Here is an 18648-nt window from a genome sequence, read left to right as displayed (position 1 = left end):
AGTCATCAGAATGTGACAGCACTCAGTTCTGTGTGTTTGTCTGTTCCTTCCTCTCCAGCAATGCTGGGATTAMAGAATTCCAGTTTGGGCAGGGAGGAGCTGGGTGCTGCTGGCCTACTGGAAGCACTGGGGTGTCAGAGCTGTGTTCCTGCTAAGCTGCTTCCCTTTCCGAGCACAGAGGTTTTGCTCATTGTTCTCTAATTTCAGCAGGCAGGAAAAAGCCCACTTTTGAGTGCTGTAGCCTGCCCTGTCCCCACAGCTGGTGCCACCATTGTCCCCARGTTCCTACCCAGACCCGCTTCCTCTGTTCTGTGCCGGGCAGCTCGGTGAGGTGATTGTTTTCACAGTCATTTTCTTTCTGTTTTCACAGTAATTTTACTTCTCCCTGCCTGAGAGCAGCCCATCATTCCCAGTGACTCATGTCACCTGTTGGTGGCCTTTTCCTGTCCCTCACCCAAAGGGAGAGCTGTGGTGGCTGCCCCATACACTCYGCAGGCAGGGAGCAGGGAGAGGCAGGGGCAGGCAGAGCAGCTCTGTCRTGTGCTGGGGATGTTTTGCCCTTGTCATGCCAGACTTGTACCAGCTGATGCCATCCAGCCCGATTTGCCCACGGATGGCTGACCCCGGGAGCCGCCGGCTCCGCACGTCGCCCGCGAGCAGATGCCGAGCAGCCCCGTCACATTTGGAGGCTGTGCCTCGGACAAGCTCCACGGGACGAGCTGCCAGCAGATCTGCTCGAGCTGCAGGCTCACTTTGGTTCAGCAGGCTTGGCTCTTGCTTCTTTTCCCCTCTCTGTTTCCTTTTTTAAGAGTGCTCTTACATCAGAGCTGGGCTCTGTTGCCCATCTTCGGTGCTGGAGGGTGACATCTCCTCTGCTGCTGCTCAGCTGTTGGGCTCTGGATGGGAGCAGGGCATTCTCCATCTCAGATGGAACAGCAACATGAAATTTCATCACCTAGGTTTCAAGAAAAATAAACTCTGGCTGGACTTAAAACCTTGCGGTGAGGACTAATGGAGAGAGGCTTTTATGAGCATTGAGAATGTTTGTAACTAAGCAACCGACATCAGTAAGAAGAATAAATCAAAAGTTTCAGGGCTCTGCTTGCCTTCAAGGGTCAGGAGCTGTATTTTCCCTCTGTTAACAAGATTGCCTTCCTGCTGGAGGCAGGATACCGTGTTAGCTGGAGCTTGTTCTGGGMCACCGGGCTGGGAGCAGGAGTGGAAGGACAGAGGAGAATTTTGCCAAAGGCCACAGAGCAGCCAAACCTCCCAGCAGCTCACAGGAAAAGGTTCTTGGAACAGTAACATCTCACACACATAGATAATCRTTTCTAATTGCTCTTGTAGAATCCTCCTAACATCAGAGAGGGACTCTTTATCAGGAAGTGTAGTCACAGGGTGAGGAGTAATTGGCTCCGAGTGAAAGACAGGAATACAGAAGGAGTTTATCCCTGGGAGGGTGGGGAGGGTGCCCAAAGCTGTGGATGCCCCTGGATCCCTGGCAGTGCCCAGAGTGGGGGCCTGGAGCACCCTGGGACAGTGGGAGGTGTCCCTGCCCATGACAGGGTGACACTGGATGGGCTTTAAGATCCCTCCCAACCCAAACATTCCACAATTCTCTGATTCCAGGCTCTCTACAAGGCAGCAGCTACAGACCGAATCCATTTCAGAAATGGCAGAACTGGGTGACTTGGTGACTGCAGCAGTTTTTGTCTGAATTTTGGTGAATCTCTGTGGCTTTGTTCACTTTCTATATTTGCACGGTTCCTGTTGCTCGGGGCACCCATCCCGTTGATACAATTGCAGCACAGATCCAAGGCCTATTTTTTAACTATTAGATAATTGAGCTTTATTTTCTACAAAGATATTATGCAGTGCTCTTCACTGGTTTGCACCAGGAAACCTAGAAGCAAGGCATTTTACTTTGAAATGTATTTTATTTATAAAAAGAAAATTTCCCAGAAATGCCAGTGGGAATGGTAACAAATCAAATCCCAGGAATAGTTTCTCAATGGAAGGYTTTTTTTTTTTTTWAATACCATCTTATAACCTCAGGGTATTTTCCATCTCTGCTTCTTCCTCCTGCTTAGTCAGGAGCTGGCTGGAAATGATGCTCCAGTGCCTACCCTGCCCTGGCAGCCTCATGGATCATCAGGAGCCTTGTGAGTGTCCTTGTGCTGTGGGAAGATCCCCTAAAAGTGCTTTGGAGCCAAACTCAGAGCCCCTGAGCCTTTTCTGCATAATTGTACCACATCATCAATCCGGGCCTTAAACAGGATTATTCCCTGATCAGGGACCCCAGAGATCTCTTTGCTCACACAGACACTAAAGTTGGTGTTAATTATAAACCTGTGTATTAAGGGCAGAGCTCACAGTATTTCTGGAGCTGTGTTCCTGCAGCAGGTTGATGGTTTCAGTGAGAGGAATGAGGTGTAAAACAGGGTAACTCACAGGGTGTTGGGGTTCCTGTCCCTGTCCCAGAACCACTCACATGCCACGCTGGAATCCCACTTTRTGTGGCATTTCCTCCACTTTTCAGCCTGGAAATCTTCCTGCAGCATTGAGTATTTCAGTGGGGTTTAAAAACAGAGCTGAATTTCTGCATTGGAGTCTGATCTGTGTTCAGAACGTCCTTCTACAGACGACGTAAAACAAAAACTTTTCGGAGGCGCGAGGCATTTTCTCCATCATCCCTCCTGCCACAGCTGTGGCCTGGCTGGTGACTGCAGTTACTCAGCTGTGAAAAGCACTCAGGGATCTGGAAACAGGGGGTGCTTGTGTCCATTAACACCAGTGCTCACAGCAGCCCAGCTGGGTGACAAATCCATTTAATCCCAGTCCCACAGCTGGGCTCTGTACACATTGAAGGGCTCTTGGGATTTTGGGGATAACAGGAGCCAGCAGGACACTAAAGGGTTATTAATGATAGCACGCCTTCAGGAGGGATTTCATTTTTCTTATTAGGGAAACTATCACTTCTGGAAGTATTGCAGACACATTGTGGAAGCAGCACCAACTATTTTAAAAGTTCAAAAATGCATTGGCAGGTGTGAGGGAGATGTTCTGGAAAGAGAAGATACGGCCTGGCTTAAGAGAAACCCGATGTATTCAGAGAGATCCAAGCTTTTCTGTTTGATCATTTTTCTCTTCCCACCCACCTTGGATCAGCTCCCACCCCTCCACATGTAGGATCTGAACCATTCCAGCCAGTTCCAGAGTCATTCCCAGTTCTCAGTGCACTCAGAGCACAGCACAGCTCCCTGAGGYACTGATGGAGTTTGTGAAATGCTTCCACAAACACAGAGAAGGACAGACTGCTGGAAAACAAGCACTGTCCAGGAGCTGTGGTGAGGGTGAAGGAGGGCAAAGCTGTGGGGGAACTGGGACACCATGGTGGTGACAAGGACAGCTCCTGCCTCTCCTCCCTGCTGCCTCTGGATTGCCCTCTGGGAAAGGAAATGCACCCAGCTGCTTGTGAAACACATTGAGGACACTGTAGCCAGCTTAAAATTCATGTTTGAAATAATCGTTTAATTTTCTTACTCCATTTCTGGAGCTTTCTCCCCCTGTTGTTTGGTTCTATTTTGTTCAGTTGACTCCTCTCAGTTTTTTGTCCTGGGGAGTCCCAGGCAGRTTTCTCTCTCTGAATATGAGAATTTGTTCTTCAGTGCTTTCAGGGTGTTTATCTCCTTTTAGACCCTCTAAGTGCTCTTTTTCTGTTACTTTTTCCCCCACAGATCACAGCCTCTTGTCTTCAGCTTTATTTTTACATTCAATGAAACAGCCCTGTAATTAAATTTTCTTTAACAAWTCCCTGATCAGGGTATCTCACAACAAAAAGTACTTCAATATTAGTATTATTATTACTACTATTACTAATGCAAAGTAATAATAATAATAATATTGAAGTACTTGAATCCTTATCAAGTGTAATTCAGGGGGATTAATCAGTTCAGTTGAAAGAAAAGGTTTGCTCCATCATTTATGCTGAACTCATCTGCTCAGTGTCTTGCTCCTGTTTATTTTGAATTATTATTCTTTACTGATTTTTTAGATGTTGAGATGCCTTTGTTCTGGCCTGGAACATGCAGTACATGTAACTGCACGTGTGTTTTTGCATGAGCTGCTGTGTGTGTTAGCACAGTGCTAACAGTGAAATATGTTTGGGTTTGTACTTCCGTGGGCAAACAGCACCAAGATAAACACAGGGAAACAAGCTAAATACAGAGAAACAAGCTAAATACAAGGAAAGAAACTAAATATAGAGAAAACTGAATGAGAATATCACATTTTTGATGTCTGCGATGTCGAGCTTGACAAACCCGCTAAGCACCTCGCTAAGAAAAGCAAAGCAAGCCTCAAAAACCTCACAACTCGCCGAGATGTTCTCATTGAGAAAAAATTTTTGCATCTTCAACTTGAGCTACAAAAATGAGCAACTGTGAATCAGCCAGACATCCCCCATTTGTGGCTGAATGGAGCTCTGGAGCCGTTCCTGTATCTGCCTTTTGCAGCTCCTCSAGTTTGGTGTTAAAGATGGGCAGCCCCAGCTGAAGGCTGAGGAACATGGGGCAGATGTTGGCCASCTGGGCTCCCAAAGCTGGGACAGGTTCAGAGCAATGCTTTAGACATGGAACCATTGTCAAAACCAGGTCAGCTGGATATCAAAAATGTGTGTTTGCTGATATGCAGCTCCGGGCAGGCAGAGCACGGAGGGATGGGGCTCTGCTGTCGCTGTCAGTGCTGAGCTGATGGAGATGGCAACAGAAAGAGTCTTTCTGGAAATCAGAAACCAGTGTAGAGGTTAAAAGCAGCCATTGTTCTGTATTTAGGGCCTTTACAGACTGAATTGCACATCTCTGTCAGATCAGGAAGCGGAGGGTGTTCAGTGCTCACTGGGCAGCACAGGCTGGGAGCAGGGCTGGCAGTGCTGACAGCCACAAATCCGTGTGTGAGGAAATCAGAGACATGACCRAAACAAGGCCCAGGGTCAGGAAAAACATTCCAGAGCGGGCTGGGCAGGCCTGGCCTTGGTGCTTGGCTGTCCCTGTCCTGATCTGAAGCAGCAGCAGCAGAGAGTGTCCCCAGCACCTCGGTGTCCTGCCTGGAGCAGACAGGATGTGTCCTGTTCCCACAGCCCCAGCTGRGCACAGATCCCTCCTGCTGGCAGCTCTTTCTCAGGAGAGCACTGTCCTGCCCCATCCTGGTTTGGAGCCGAGGGATGGGAACGTCCCTGGTGGATCCAGAGCCACCAACAGCGCTCCCAGGCTCTCTCCAGCTCTTCCCTCRAAACAGGGACAGTGCCCCAAGGGACACAGCTCCCACGGGCAGCAGTGTCTGGGGACGTTCTGCAGCAGTGTTGGGGACATTCTGCAGCAATGAGGAATCACTTCAGCTGGAAAGAGGAGGACAGAGGTTTCGGGTTTGTTCGTTTGCATGTGGCCAGCCAGACGTGGCCAGCCAAACGTTCCTTTCTTCTCATCATCCTTCAGCTCCTGTTTGATCTGAGCTGTACTTTTCCCTGGAAGACTTCCAGCACTCTCAGTGCAGCTATTGAAGCTCCTTTTTTTCCTTCCTATTGAGGCCACATCCCTCAAATTTAAGCAAGACGCTGCAATGGTGACGTGRGACTGTGGTGTGTAAAGTCATTTCTGGAGAAACATGTTTGACTTCTTCAGATGTTCCTGATGTCTCAGAACTAGCACAGAACAAGCAACAGCAGCACAGACTCCMACAGTCACCTCCGAGTTTGACTTAATGCAACGTGGAAAATCAGCCCCATAAAGGGTTCAAGCTGTGCTTTGGTGCAGATGTCCAATAAATTGAGAACTTTTGGCGACCCTCGTTTCTAGACTGACATGTCAGACAGATGCACATGCCAGAAGCACTCTGGGAAGCAAAGACTGTGTTGGGAAGGATGCCAGGAGCCAAGATGCATTTGTAGRGCTTCAGAGCAGCAGCTCRGCCATCCCCAGGATGATGGAGAGAACCCCGGGGTGGCTGGCTGGGTAATGATGTTACTTTTAAAAAGGACAACAAAAAGGGCATTGCACCCTGCTCCTGCTTAGGAAGTAGGAGAGAAAAGGCTTCTTTCTCTAGAGGTGAACAGTCAATTCTTGCTGCAGCAACAGAAGCCTGACACTCGATAAGTAGCTGTGAGAAGATTCATAAAAAAACTAATTTATAATTTGCCAGAATATAATCCTATTTGATCAGTGTTATTCAGTTCCTCTTTCTTTTAAAATTCAGTGCACTTAACTGTTCTACGAGGGTTTATGAATGTTTAAAAATTGCTTTGTGGTCCCTAAAGTAATTTGACAAGTCTGACAGCTATTGATTAAAAACCTGAAATTATTCAGACTGTAAGATGACTTGAGGGATTAGATAGAAAGTTTTTTCAAATGTGAAAGGAAATAAGATGTTGGAAAGTAAATATGTTCTTGAATATTTTTGAAAAATCCATTACAACTGTGAAATTAAATTGAAATGAGATACTTCGTGTGGAGATGAAGGAACTAAATGTTGGCTTTACTGTTTAGGCATGGGGTAGAACTCCCCATCCCAGGCCCAGCAGATGATTCCCTGRAAGTTGTTGTTTCTGGCACAGATCCCACCCCAGGGTGCTGCAGGGAGGGATCAGCTCCTTCCATGGCACTGCCCATATGGGGCTGTTGGGAACAGGGCTCTCTCTGTCCAGTGATCCCAAATGTGGGACAGTGGCATGGAAGGAGCCCCAGAGGGAATGGGCACAGCAGGAACTGGGAGCAGCTGGGCTGGGCAYCTGTGCCAAACACACCCAGCTCTGCAGAGAACCCCTCAGAGGGAACAAGGAAAAACCCAATTCTCTGGGTGTGTTGTGGGAGATGCTCCTTCCCCAAATGGGGGGAGTGGCACAGAGCCCCTGTGCTCCCAGTCCATCCCAGGAATGGGCACTGGGGCAGGGGACACGAGGCTGCTCATGCATGGGATGAAGATCATTCACATGTGGGCTGCTGGGAATGCTGGTTCTGCCAAGGGGTGCTCCACAAACTCCTGATTCTGCTTTTGATGGTGTTATCACTGCTGGTGTTTAATCAGGTGATGGATGGCTGTTGGTATTGGTGGAATTCCTGAGTGATTCTACCCACGCAGAAAATCAAGTGTTTGTTATGGAGATAATCAAGTGGCTTTTATGGCCATGCAGTTCCCTGGATGTGCAGATACTCAGTGAGTAGATTTTGGGCCTCCTTGGCCCGGCACCTCGGGGCACCACACAGCCCCTGCTCATCTCCAGTAATTCCCAGTTTCACTGGGATCAAAGCCTTGCTGAGGGGACTCTGCAAGGTATGAGTAGATCTGGTACCAGGTGTCACAGGCTGGACACCGTTTTTTAAACCTTGTGATATATATGGCCCTCGGTTATATTTCAGTGACAATATTAAACTTTAAAAAGATGAGTGGAAGGAAAGGAGACCTTCAAATTTAGTTACTGCCAGGAAATAATACTCGGCACCACATAGTTGTCATTCTGCAGCAGACAGGGATTATCCATAAACCCTGTACCTCCAAAGTGAAGGAGAGTAATAAAGCCGACCCCAGGCGCACTTTGAACTTGGCTACCTCTGATTAATTAAGTTTTTCCTTCCTTGAGCCTGATTTAGTACTTATGCTCAGAATGAAGGATTTAAGTTAAGAAACTGTTGAGAAATTGAAGGACAGCTCTCATCCCTTCTTTCCCATCTCATCCCCTTCCCTATCACATGCACACACATGTGGGTAGCAGAGGGCTTGCTGTGTCTGCTGAAAATCAGGCTCTGAGGGCATTCCTGTCCCAGAATTCTCMTCATTCCTCCTGCAGTTCCACCACTTTCTCTGTGGATTTTTATTCCTGCCAAGTTTGAAATGTCAGCAGGGCATGGCAAACATCAGCTAATTCTGGCCGCAGGTCTCAGGGCAGTGGAAGGTGTAACAGTGATCCTGCATTTGTATGGAAAGCAGGAAAGTGTGCAGCTCTGGAGTATCCTCCTTTCATTCATTTAGTGACAGAGCTTCCTGGGACATTGAAAATATCAATCAGGGGCAAAGCTGAGGCTCAGCACAGCCATACATCCCACAGTCAGAGAGCTGTCTGCTTCCCACAGAGGGAATGAAGGAGAGACCTTGGTGGGTTCTGAGCTCCCCAGATTTCACAAGAGCCCCAAAACCTCACAGCCCTCCTTGGTTAATAGGTCTAATGATCATAAATGGGCTCATTAACATGCTGGTGTTTTCTACCTTGTGTTGGATAAAACAGAGACCTGTGCATGGTCAGTGAAAACCCCAGATTTAAGATGCTGGGTGGCATCGAGGTGACTTGCAGCAGATGGAYGTTTGTGGCCTGGTGACAACTCTGGGACTTGTGACTGACATTGCTGGGCTGTGGCACTCAGTGTGGAACAGGGTGGAGCAGAAATCGCTGTGGAGAAGGACAGGGACTGGCTTTGAACAGTCTGTCAYGGGATGGTTCATGGTGAGAAATGCAAATGTGAGGCAGAATGGCCCCATTTCGTGTTTGCTGCTCTGGTATTTGGTGATCACATCGAATTGTTGTGGTTTAGAAGTTTTTTAGAACATAGCTGGGAATCTGTGTGCTGCTACCAATGAACTGGATGGTCCCATGTCCTGAGAATCTGTCAGCTTTGCTTTCCCATGGAATTGCTGTGGCTGGTGCTGTGTCCCAATAAACATTCCAGGATTGAGAGGGGCGATGGGTACCTGGGTAGTCAGATCTGAAACACCCAAAACTATTCTGCTTATCCCTAATTAGACATCCTTAACCCACCTTTTTTGGAGGAGAAACAATTGTTTGGAGTAATGAGAGAGTCTGTTTTGATGGAAGGATGTACAATAATCTGCCCCGAATCTGCTCTGCTGCATTGTACCAAACTCACTTATTTCTCTATATTTGTTCATAGTCAAAGCATAAATAATTTAGCATTTTGTCTCTCCCTRTGAATGTGAGAAGCATGCTTGCTGRTTCCAGATCAGATGGAGCAGTGATGTTTATTACTCTGATGCTGGGGAATGATTGTTGCATATTTAATATCACCATAAATAAAGCTCCTGTAGCTGAGTTCCCACTCACAAGATCGGCATGTGGCTCTCTCCAAACTCTCTGATCTGCAGCCCTTGGAGCTCTGGGATGGGAGCAGAGGCTTTTCTTGCCCACAGTGACACAGGGCACAAGTGACAATTGTGTTTGCAGCATGCCCAGCCTGCCTGGCATCACCAGCCCACAGCAGTGCCAGCCCCACCTGCTCCAAAGTCATCGATCTCACCCACAAATACTCAGAGACTTGCACCATGTGACAAAGCAAATACCAGRAGTAAAACAAACCTCATTAAAATAAAGTGGCTGGATGATAAGGCGAATGGTTTACATACCTTTAACAGCAGTATTTCTTTTCTTCATTTTATCTCACTAATGCCTTTAAAAACTGCTTGAAAGTATTTTGTAGTAATTACTAAAGGAGCTGGASTTTTTAGCAGTCTTGTAATGGGGAAGCTGAACATCTCTGGTTTTAGTGGCTTTATGTCATAGTGTGGGGAAAACAGCAGGCAGTGGTGAGGATCTGGGTCTATGCCTATTATTCCTATTTATAATTAAAATCCCTTCAAAGCATGGCACGGGCATGACAGCAGCCTGCAGTCCTGGGCTGGGTGTTCTGCCACCCATAATAATCTTGCAGGACTTTGCTCCAACACCTTGCTGAGCTCCAGCTGGTCACCCAGCACATTTTCTATTTTCTCCTCTGAAATTCCCTCCATGGAGCGAAATTCTTGTACATTTTACCTAAGACACTTGCCAGAATAAAGGGAGCGAGGCGCTGCTTGGCAATCGTGAAAAGCAAGGGAGAAAGAGCGAGCTTTGTCCACGAGCCATTTGCAAGCCAAGGCTGTCCCACTGGGTCACATTCCTGTTCTCTCTGCCTTGGCTTGGATTGCCTCTTTTTAATGGAGTCCAGTGTTCCCAGTGTTTCCAAACTTGTTTTAGTGTTTGCAGCAAGCTGGGATGGTCTCCGAGAAACAGTTTGTGAGATGTGGAAGGGACATTTCCMTTTTGAGGGAAGGAACATCCCTATGCTGGAAGCAGAGACCCTGCAGAGCCTTTCAGCCCTCTGAGAGCCAAGGGATGGGTTTGGCTCCCTTGGATGAGGGCCAGTGTCACCAGGTGGATTAGGAGGTGACTGTCCCCATTGTCCCCACATGTTTGGATTTGTCCCGCGGAGCCATCCCAGCGCTCCCAGCCGGAGCCAAACCCACCCAGTGCTCCAGGAGCAGCCTCCTCTCCTCTCCTCCCGGGGCACACACAGGGCAGCAACACCAAGCCTTCCACTTCAATCCTTCCCCTCGCTACCTGCTGATGTGCTCACAGCCCAAACACAGCATCACTGCGTGACAGAGCCGTGCAGAGGCAGAAAATCTCCTGTCCGACCCCAGGAGCGGCTCCGCTGGAGCCGACAGTCCTGGACACTGYTACACAGATGGGATCAGAACTGCTCCAAGCCCCTGCCTTTGCTGGCACACAGCCATKCTGCTTGTTCAGTATTCTAAAAGCAGAGTTAATAACTATTTTTGTCTCTATTCTCATTTCTCACGTACATATAAAGGCTCGGTTGATGCTTAGCTTGACAAGCCAGGCTGCAGTTTGGATGCCAAAAATCTCCAAACTGTCATGGAGGGAGACAAGGATAAAGGAAAAAAACAACTTAGATAAAAGGGCTGTGGACTCAGAAATGCTGCATGTGGCACACTTCCCAATCCTCAGAGAGACTTATTAATTCACATTGTGGAAGTGTTTATGGTGCACAACTCAAGTGGCTTCCTGGCTCCACTTGGGATCTCACTGCATTTAGGGAGAAGTTGCTTTCACACTTCTGTAGGCAAAAGAATTAAAAAGTTGTTTAGTTTCTTAAAGTGTGTGAGGTAATAAAGTGTTTAAGGGATGGAATAGAGGAAGCCACATGTTAAAGGCAGGCCAGGACTGGATTCAGGAATTGCACATCTTTCTTGCCTTCTTGGATTTAACATTCAGTCCTTGCAGCTCCCTGAACTAAAACTGATTTTTGCCAAGGGACTGGACTAACACTGCCCACCCAGCCAGCACCCCCTGATCCTCTCTGCCTGCCTAATGCCCACCCATCCATAACCCCCTACTCTCCTCTCTGCCCACCCATCCATCCCCCATACTCCCCTCTCTGCCCATCCATCCATCACCCCATACTCCCCTCTCTGCCCACCCATCCATCCCCTCTCTGCCCACCCATCCATCCCCCATACTCCCCTCTCTGCCCATCCATCCATCACCCCATACTCCCCTCTCTGCCCACCCATCCATCCCCTCTCTGCCCACCCATCCATCCCCCATACTCCCCTCTCTGCCCATCCATCCATCACCCCATACTCCCCTCTCTGCCCACCCATCCATCCCCTCTCTGCCCACCCATCCATCCCCCMTACTCCCCTCTCTGCCCATCCATCCATCACCCCATACTCCCCTCTCTGTCTCTCTGGCTCCAGCACTGCCCACGGTCCCTGGAGCTCTGGTCTGGCCCCACCACGGTGCTGTGCATCACTTCCAGCCACGGTGTAAATCCAGGGCAGCCTCAGCAGCTCGAGAGCAGATTGCAGTTTTGTTTATGAGAACATACGCTGGCCCCGCGTATTCCCAGGGATTTGACCTAAGCTTAGCATCTGTCAGGGTAAGAAAAAGTGGTTTAATGCAGTGGCATAGCAGCAGTTCAGCGGATGGGCAGCGGGGCAGAGGGGATTGTCAGCTTTTCCTACTTGGATGACTGTTTTATATTCTTTCAGAGGAAGGAAAATTATTTGTGGAAGTTGGTGTTTGGAGAAATTAAATAWAAGAACAAAATCTGAACCAGATCCAAACATTTTGCATTTTCTCAGAAGAAAGTAAAACGAGAATTTTTGGGGTCTGCTCTGCAGATTTRACCCTGCAGAGTTGGGAACTGCAAAGCAAAGCCAGTGGTGGTGAGTGGAAAAGGCAGAGCCAGGACTGTGGGTGAGGAGTGAACCCCGTCTGGATCTGCAGATAAAAAAGGTGTCTGTGCAACTCTGTTTATTTTAACTCAATCCACTTTACATCAACTCAGGCTCTTTGGGTATCTGAGCAGTTTTAACTCTTCCTGTGATCTGAACAGGCTAATGGCCTAAAATGTAGGTTTAGACATTAAGAAAGGAGTAAAATTGCAGGTGAGACAGGCACAGGTCTACCTCAGGGAGTTAACTGAGGCCAGGCTGGGTTGTGGGGAGCTCTGTGGTGACCCTGAACACCTGTCACAAAGGAAGATCCTTTCAGGTTCTGCCTACAAAAATTCTGCACAACAGTGAGTGTAAAATACAGTCATTTTTGCAATGATGATGAGCTGGGTTTAATTTGGTTAATAACTGAGGCAAGTTAATCCTGTTCAGGCAAGGATCAAACCAGTTTCAGTGCATCTGTGTCAGTGCTTTGCATCTGTCTAACTAGATTGATTTAAAATAGCTCGGTTACAAAAGGAAATTGCTTCTGCTGTACAGCTCCTGAGCTGGGGCTCACACCTGGCCCTGCTCCTGCGTCCCTTCCCTTCCACAGGGTGAGGCTTTAGSTYGAGCTGCCCTCTGCCTCCCTTGTTYAGAAGATGAGGGTGGAGATATCCATGTGGGAAATCATTCAGGAGTCTCCACATGCCCTCTAGAAKCTGGTAAAAAGTGTTTCTGGTCAGGATGATTTACTGGGTCTGGCCTGTCCTGCATTTACAGGAATGGCTCTGCAGCTCCTTTTCCTTTTGCTGGCAGCTGGGCTTGGTCCCTGTCCCAGGATTTGTGCAGAGGTTTGGGCTGAGCWGGAGCTCAGGGCAGGGCTCAGGTGGAGCTCCCCGGGTGAATTCTCAGCAGCAGAGCTGACACGCTGCTCATTGTCTTTTTTTAATTAATACATCACTCAGCCAGGCTGAGTCTGTTCTTCTGAGGCTGATTTGGATCTGCAGCTTGTTGCCACCATGGCTGGYTTTGTCCTGCAGATAGCAGCAGGCCCAGAGTGCACAAATTCACATTCACACACACATTCTGAGCCCAGCACACTCCTGAGCGCTGTCCCTCCTTTCCYTGGAGAGAGCCACCCTGTCTACCTGCTGAAATCCAAGCCATGGCTCTCATTTCCAGTGGAATGGCCCGTGTTTCCATCTTGGGGAAGCCACATCCCAGCTGGCTCCTAAAACATCCCCACAGCTTTCACAGACTCCCTGATGCCCCAGCTCTTGTCTGCCACGGGGAAACTGAGGCACACAAAGGCAGGGTGACCATACCAACCCTGTGTAAAAAAAGACAAAGCCTGTTTTTTTGACTCTGCACTTACTCCAGGTATCACTGTGATGTTCTGCCAGCTCTTGCTATACGGAGATTTATATGAAATCGTTTCTATTCCATTGAAGCAATTTTCAGAGATTAATTTTTGAGGGTATTAGCATTGATTCCTGAGCACACGTGCCTCCTCCTCCCGCCAGTGGTCCATATCCAGGGAAAGCTGARCAGGAGGAAAGCTCACTTGCCCTAATTTATTGAAAAAATTAATTTTAGCTTTAAAATGGGGTTTTCATTTATGAACCCCTCTCAATCTGTTCTTCACTCCTGAGTCTTCACCCTGACCTTTCCCTTATCTGAAATCCTCTGGGCTGTACACTGTGTTCATTAGAGAAACTTCCAGGAGGGAGCAGCAGGTGTGGGCTGTGGATAAGGACTGCACGCACGCTTGGCTCCCTGCTTATCCAGGTACCCCTGGCAGCTCCTGGCTGTAATTTAATTTAGGGCAATGCCAGGATTTGGACATTTTTTTTAAGAGTTTTTCACAGTTTGTAAGTTTTAATAACAATTTTTACATCAGCTCTGGAAGKAGCAGCCCTTGGCATTGCATGGAGAATGCAGTAATGATACTTGCACTTTGAAAAATGAGCTGGAGAAGTGATGCAGTGCACCCTGGTATTGCCAAGTTTAATCCCTGGTGATGGAGTCTGGAATGGTGAGAGCCAGGATGGTCCAACAGGGTCCCTGGAGCTGACCTGGGTTTGATTCAGAGCTGCACCTCAYACTGCTCCAGGAGAAACAAATGGGTCATTCTCGGAAAACGCCAGAGAAAAATCACCAACTTCCTCAGTGTGAAGCTCTCATTCCATCTGAAGAGAAGGTTCCCATGAGAAGGATGTGCTTTATATCCATCCCTAGAAGACAATAAAAGCTCTCTGTCTAAAAGGCARATAGCAATTGGAAGAGATTAGCTTTATATCCTGGTGCCAGCTATGGCTATAAAAACAAACAAACTTTAAAATGCTTTGAGCTTTTCTTCTTCTTTTTTCTTTAAGGGGAAGTTCAGCAAAGGCAAAAGAATATTTTCCCAACTTTATTCTGATTAGAAATTTTGCATTCTTTGGATATTGCTTTTTAAGAAMATCATTTTGTTGGACATCATTCAGCTCTTCCCTATTAAGCTGAAGCCATTATATACAGGCCAGTATTGTTAGAYAGAAGGACAAATCACAGGAAAATGTCGTTTAGATGCTAAAACATCTATTTGTGTTTGTCAGATTCAAAGTCATTCACCACTGGTACCCCTCTGTAGTTTAGATTTGAAATTCAAAACTTGACTCCTGCAAATGCCTTGGCTCAAATTGTGGTTGAATGTTAAGTGGTGTCTCTGAAGCGAGACTAATCGCACGGAATGATATTGGATGTTTGCAGGAATGGGACCTCACAAAAAGGTTTAGAAAAATCTGCTGCTAATAACAATGTTCTGTTTTAAATAAAACCTGCAGAAAAGATGAGTGGCATCTCAGTAAAGACAGGTTTCCTGTGGATTGGGATTACATTCCTAGAGGAAAGCCTAATGCTTATCCAGGAGAGCAGAAAAGTGAAGCTAATTATAAGCAGAAAGAGAAATTGGCCAGTCAGATGGAGTGTCTGGGCGCTGTGAAAGGTGGCTGGAGACACAGGGAAATACTCTTTCAGTGTAAATATTATTGAAACAGTGCCCCATTTTTCAGGGGTGCTCRAGTCAGCTCTGCCCCATCCCTACAGCTCAGCTCTGGGGGTCAGTGCAGCAGGTGAGGAACAGGAACAGTCAGTCAGGCCATGGATTGTAATGCAGATTGTGCTGGAATTGTTCAAACTTCATAAAACAAGTGCTTTTATGACATCAAGGGCTATTTGATTTTAACTAAATTTGGACTAGATCTGGATAATCACAGTCCCTTCCACTGCTAATTCCTCGAGGTTATTAGGAAATTGTTTGTTTCCCAGTATAGACAGTGGGGTCATAAAGCTTCACAGTCAATAAAAAGTGAGAGATATCTGGGTTTAATAGCTGCAAAAGGTAAACATGGCASGAGTGTGGAAAGGTTGCTGCCTGGAGGGCTGAAGGCAAAGCTGTCACCATCCTCCTCTGCCCAGCCAAGGAAACAGAGTCAGCCAGGCCTGGCTGGGACCAGAGGAGAAAACGTGACCCAAGAAAAGAAAACTATAAATAATACCAGTAATAACTGGGAATGGAAAACTTCCTGTAATAACCCATGGAAAGAAACACTTTAGCAGCCCCTCTGGCTGTGGCTTTCCTTTCACAAATGCCATTTCTTGAGCAGGGTGGGTGGTGCTGGGATCCTGACAGGAATGGGAGGTGTAAATGTGGAGAAGGGGTGTGGTGGAGGTCACTGCAGTGCCTGGGGACAGTGCCAGCCCTGCAGGGGCACTGACAGCTCTGACTGTGCCATGCACCTCTGGATCACCTGCTGAACAACTGTCTGCAGGGGAACAGCACCTTGTGCACATGAATAGTGGGGTACGAGCTCGCTGGAAGGAGGCTGGATAAACCCTGCCTTGGACAAAACGAGCTGAGACTTCCACATACAGGATCTTCTTGGTGGCAGTAAATGCTCCCTGSAGCAGTATTTGAACACTGAGTCAGTGGAATGTGGCTCCTTCATGCCTGGCACTCCCTGGGGACGGGGACAGAGCAGTCCCCAAGGTCCGGGTCTCTGCAGAGTTTTAGTTTCTTTCTGTATCCCATGAGCCACCCGGGTGTTTAGTCCAGAGGCTGTGGAGAGGAAGAGGATAAGGAATGGCCTGTGCATTCCAGACCTGTATCCCAACAAGTCTGTGTGTTTTAGACACCAGCCCGAGCCCAGTGATCGATGGGGCAGGGCACAGTGACACTCCCCAGGTTACTTTGGGAAAACACAGCTGTCATTTGCGTGTGGAGAATCGATGTGCGGCACCACAGTCCCACAGGCTCCAAGGTCAAACGTTACTTCATCCCCTGATGCCTGGCTCACATCCCAGTCCTGCACAGAACAACCATCTGGAATTTCAGGTTTGGGACAGGGGGAGTTCAACTGGGCAGTTCCCAGCAGACAGAGCTCTCTCGCTGGGCTTTGCTGTGATGAGGAAGCTGTGGTGGATCTATGCTGGGTTCTCATGTCAGCTGGACACAGCTCCCAAGGGAGGCAGCTTCCTGCAGGAACACAGGCCACAGCACGTGCTTGGTGGGTTCTGGACCYCTTCCAGAGCGTCCTAATAAAGTGAATGTGAAACAGAGACCGTTCCAGTGCTGGGCTGYAGAGAGAACCTGAATTCTCCCCTCCCACTGCCTTGGGTCTGCTCTGCTCTCCACCCACTGCAGGTGTGAAGGCTCGTTCCAAAGTTCAGGTTCTGTGTTTTCGTGCCTTGCCAGGAAGATAAAAGGGTTAGTAAAACTGTAACTTGACCTTAGCATTTCGCAGCAGCCGCGGAGATAAGGTGCAGAAGGAAATACGGAGAGCAAAACACGGATGGCTGTGGGGAAGGGGACCCCACAAGGCAAGARCTCCGTGCTGAGGACCCACGTGCAGGACTCGGGAGCCGCTCTGGGAATGGCTCTGGATTGCTGACCAGGATTGCAGCCTGGCGTGCACCGTATTTTTGCTCCACCACACAAAGGACCCCTGTGCTGCTGCTGCTGCTGCAGATTTGAGAAGGAAAAGGTTGACTGAAGCTGCCTGTTATTATTTTTGGCTACTCCAGCAATGTATCAAAAACCTGACACTGGGTTGATGCTGGTGCCCTACTTTATAGAAGCCCTGAAAAGCAGATCAAGGACAGCGAGCTTGTCTCTCTGCATGGCATCTGCCAGAAAAGGGTGAGAAAACTTCAAACCGCTGGTGGGGGGAATGGGGGAGGAAAAAACGAGGCAAAATGTGCTAAATCCAGAGTGCTGTTTGCAGACTTCAAGGGAAAGGGGATCTGCATGTCCTCCACTGGGGAGGGAAGGTGGGACAGGCAGAGACTGGGGCATTTTGCTGCCAGCGTGGCTGGTGAGCCATTGTCCCCAGAGTGCGGTGGGGAYCGGTTTGCTCTGGAAGGAAGAGGGGACCCACTGGCCTTAGGTGACTGCGCTCCTTGTTATCCAAGCCCAGCAATAACGCTGCTTCACGTTTTCTGGATSCTTTGGCAGTGAGAGGGTCATGGCCGCCTCTCTGGCGGAGGAGGAGAGGCATGTAGGTGAGGCTGTGCAGAGAGTTAGTGTTGGAACTGGGCAGAGAACCTGCGAATTTTGACTCAATTTTGACATTTGACAGTGCCGTGCACAGTGGCGCTGGCTGGAGGGATGGTCCGTCTGGGAATCCGGCGTGTGTGTCCCTGCGGGAGGCAAGACTTGTGCCTGCTGTCTCGGGCAGGACCTGCCTATCTTCCACTCTAAGATCAGCTTCCTTCTCCGGTGCTCTGAGGGAACCCCGATGTTTACCTCTGTCGGTGTTCGCCCCTCCAAGCTGACCAGCGTTTGCAGCCCGGGTGCCGGCTATCTCCGCTGATCCGGAGCTGCCTCGCACGAGCTGGAGGATTTATGCTTTGCTGCAGACATGGACAGTAGCCTTTTGAAAAGTGGAAGAGGAAGCAGCCATCAGTAAGAGGCAGGGGACAATGCTATGTGGTGGTTTTTCATCTACTAGATAGTCGTACTTTGTTCTTGATGAGTAATGGAGGCATTTGAATACGCCAGGATGACAGCAGCAGTCTGGCTCTGGGAACGTGTCGGCGTGGGCTGGGTGAGGATGGTGGCAGTCGGGACAGTGGGACCATGCCGCGCAGCCTTGCCGTCTCCTCTCCTCCGCCGCTCACCTGCCGCCTSGGGCCCCGCGTTCCGTGAGGCCGGCCGGGCCTGAGCCCCGCGCCCCGGAGCCCGGCCGGGAGCCCCCGGTGAGCTCCGCGCCGATGCGGGCGCGCTCCGTGCGGGGTGCGGACCATGGCTCACGCAGGGGCCGCCGGCTGCTGCTGCAGGCGCTACTCCCTGCTGTGGATCGCGCTGCTGCAAAGGTCAGTGACTCGGCTCTCCGAAACGGGAAAGGAATGCGGTGCGCGGCCGAGGGCAGGGACGAGCGGGCGGTGCCGTCCCTCCCCTCCCGGTGCCGAGCCGAGAAACGCGGCGGGGACAGCAGTGCCCGGAGCAGCCGCCGCACGACACGGGCTCCCGGAGAGCCGCGCTTTCCTCCGGTTTATCACAACAGAATGAGGGCGGCGGGCGGCACGGGCGGGATGAGGCGAGAGGTGAGCGGCTCGGGGAGCGCGGCGCTCGGGGCGCTGCCGGGCGGCGGCGGCGGAAGGGCGAGG

At 49.3% G+C, this 18648-nt stretch overlaps 1 protein-coding gene across 7 annotated transcripts in view; it reads left to right on the top strand.

The window, feature by feature from the left end:
• Window positions 1–18648, top strand: part of DAB2IP (DAB2 interacting protein) — a 124118-nt gene that overhangs the window by 61690 nt on the left and 43780 nt on the right. Inside the window, exon 1 of one of the 7 annotated variants that reach the window (XM_057372953.1) lies at window positions 16767–17179. The exons of 4 other annotated variants lie outside the window; for them this stretch is intronic. In XM_057372953.1, the coding sequence (XP_057228936.1) occupies window positions 17067–17179 (113 nt within the window). In that variant the 5' untranslated portion in view covers window positions 16767–17066. Of the gene's footprint in view, window positions 1–16766; window positions 17180–18287; window positions 18355–18435; window positions 18586–18648 lie in introns of those variants that run through there. 2 more of the 7 variants (XM_057372954.1, XM_057372956.1) reach the window with 2 other exon arrangements.

This window comes from Malurus melanocephalus, unplaced genomic scaffold (assembly GCF_030028575.1).
Source record: "Malurus melanocephalus ecotype Western Australia unplaced genomic scaffold, MMel_1.1 scaffold_181, whole genome shotgun sequence".
NCBI lineage: Eukaryota > Metazoa > Chordata > Aves > Passeriformes > Maluridae > Malurus > Malurus melanocephalus.
This window is presented reverse-complemented; position numbering and strand designations above follow the sequence as displayed.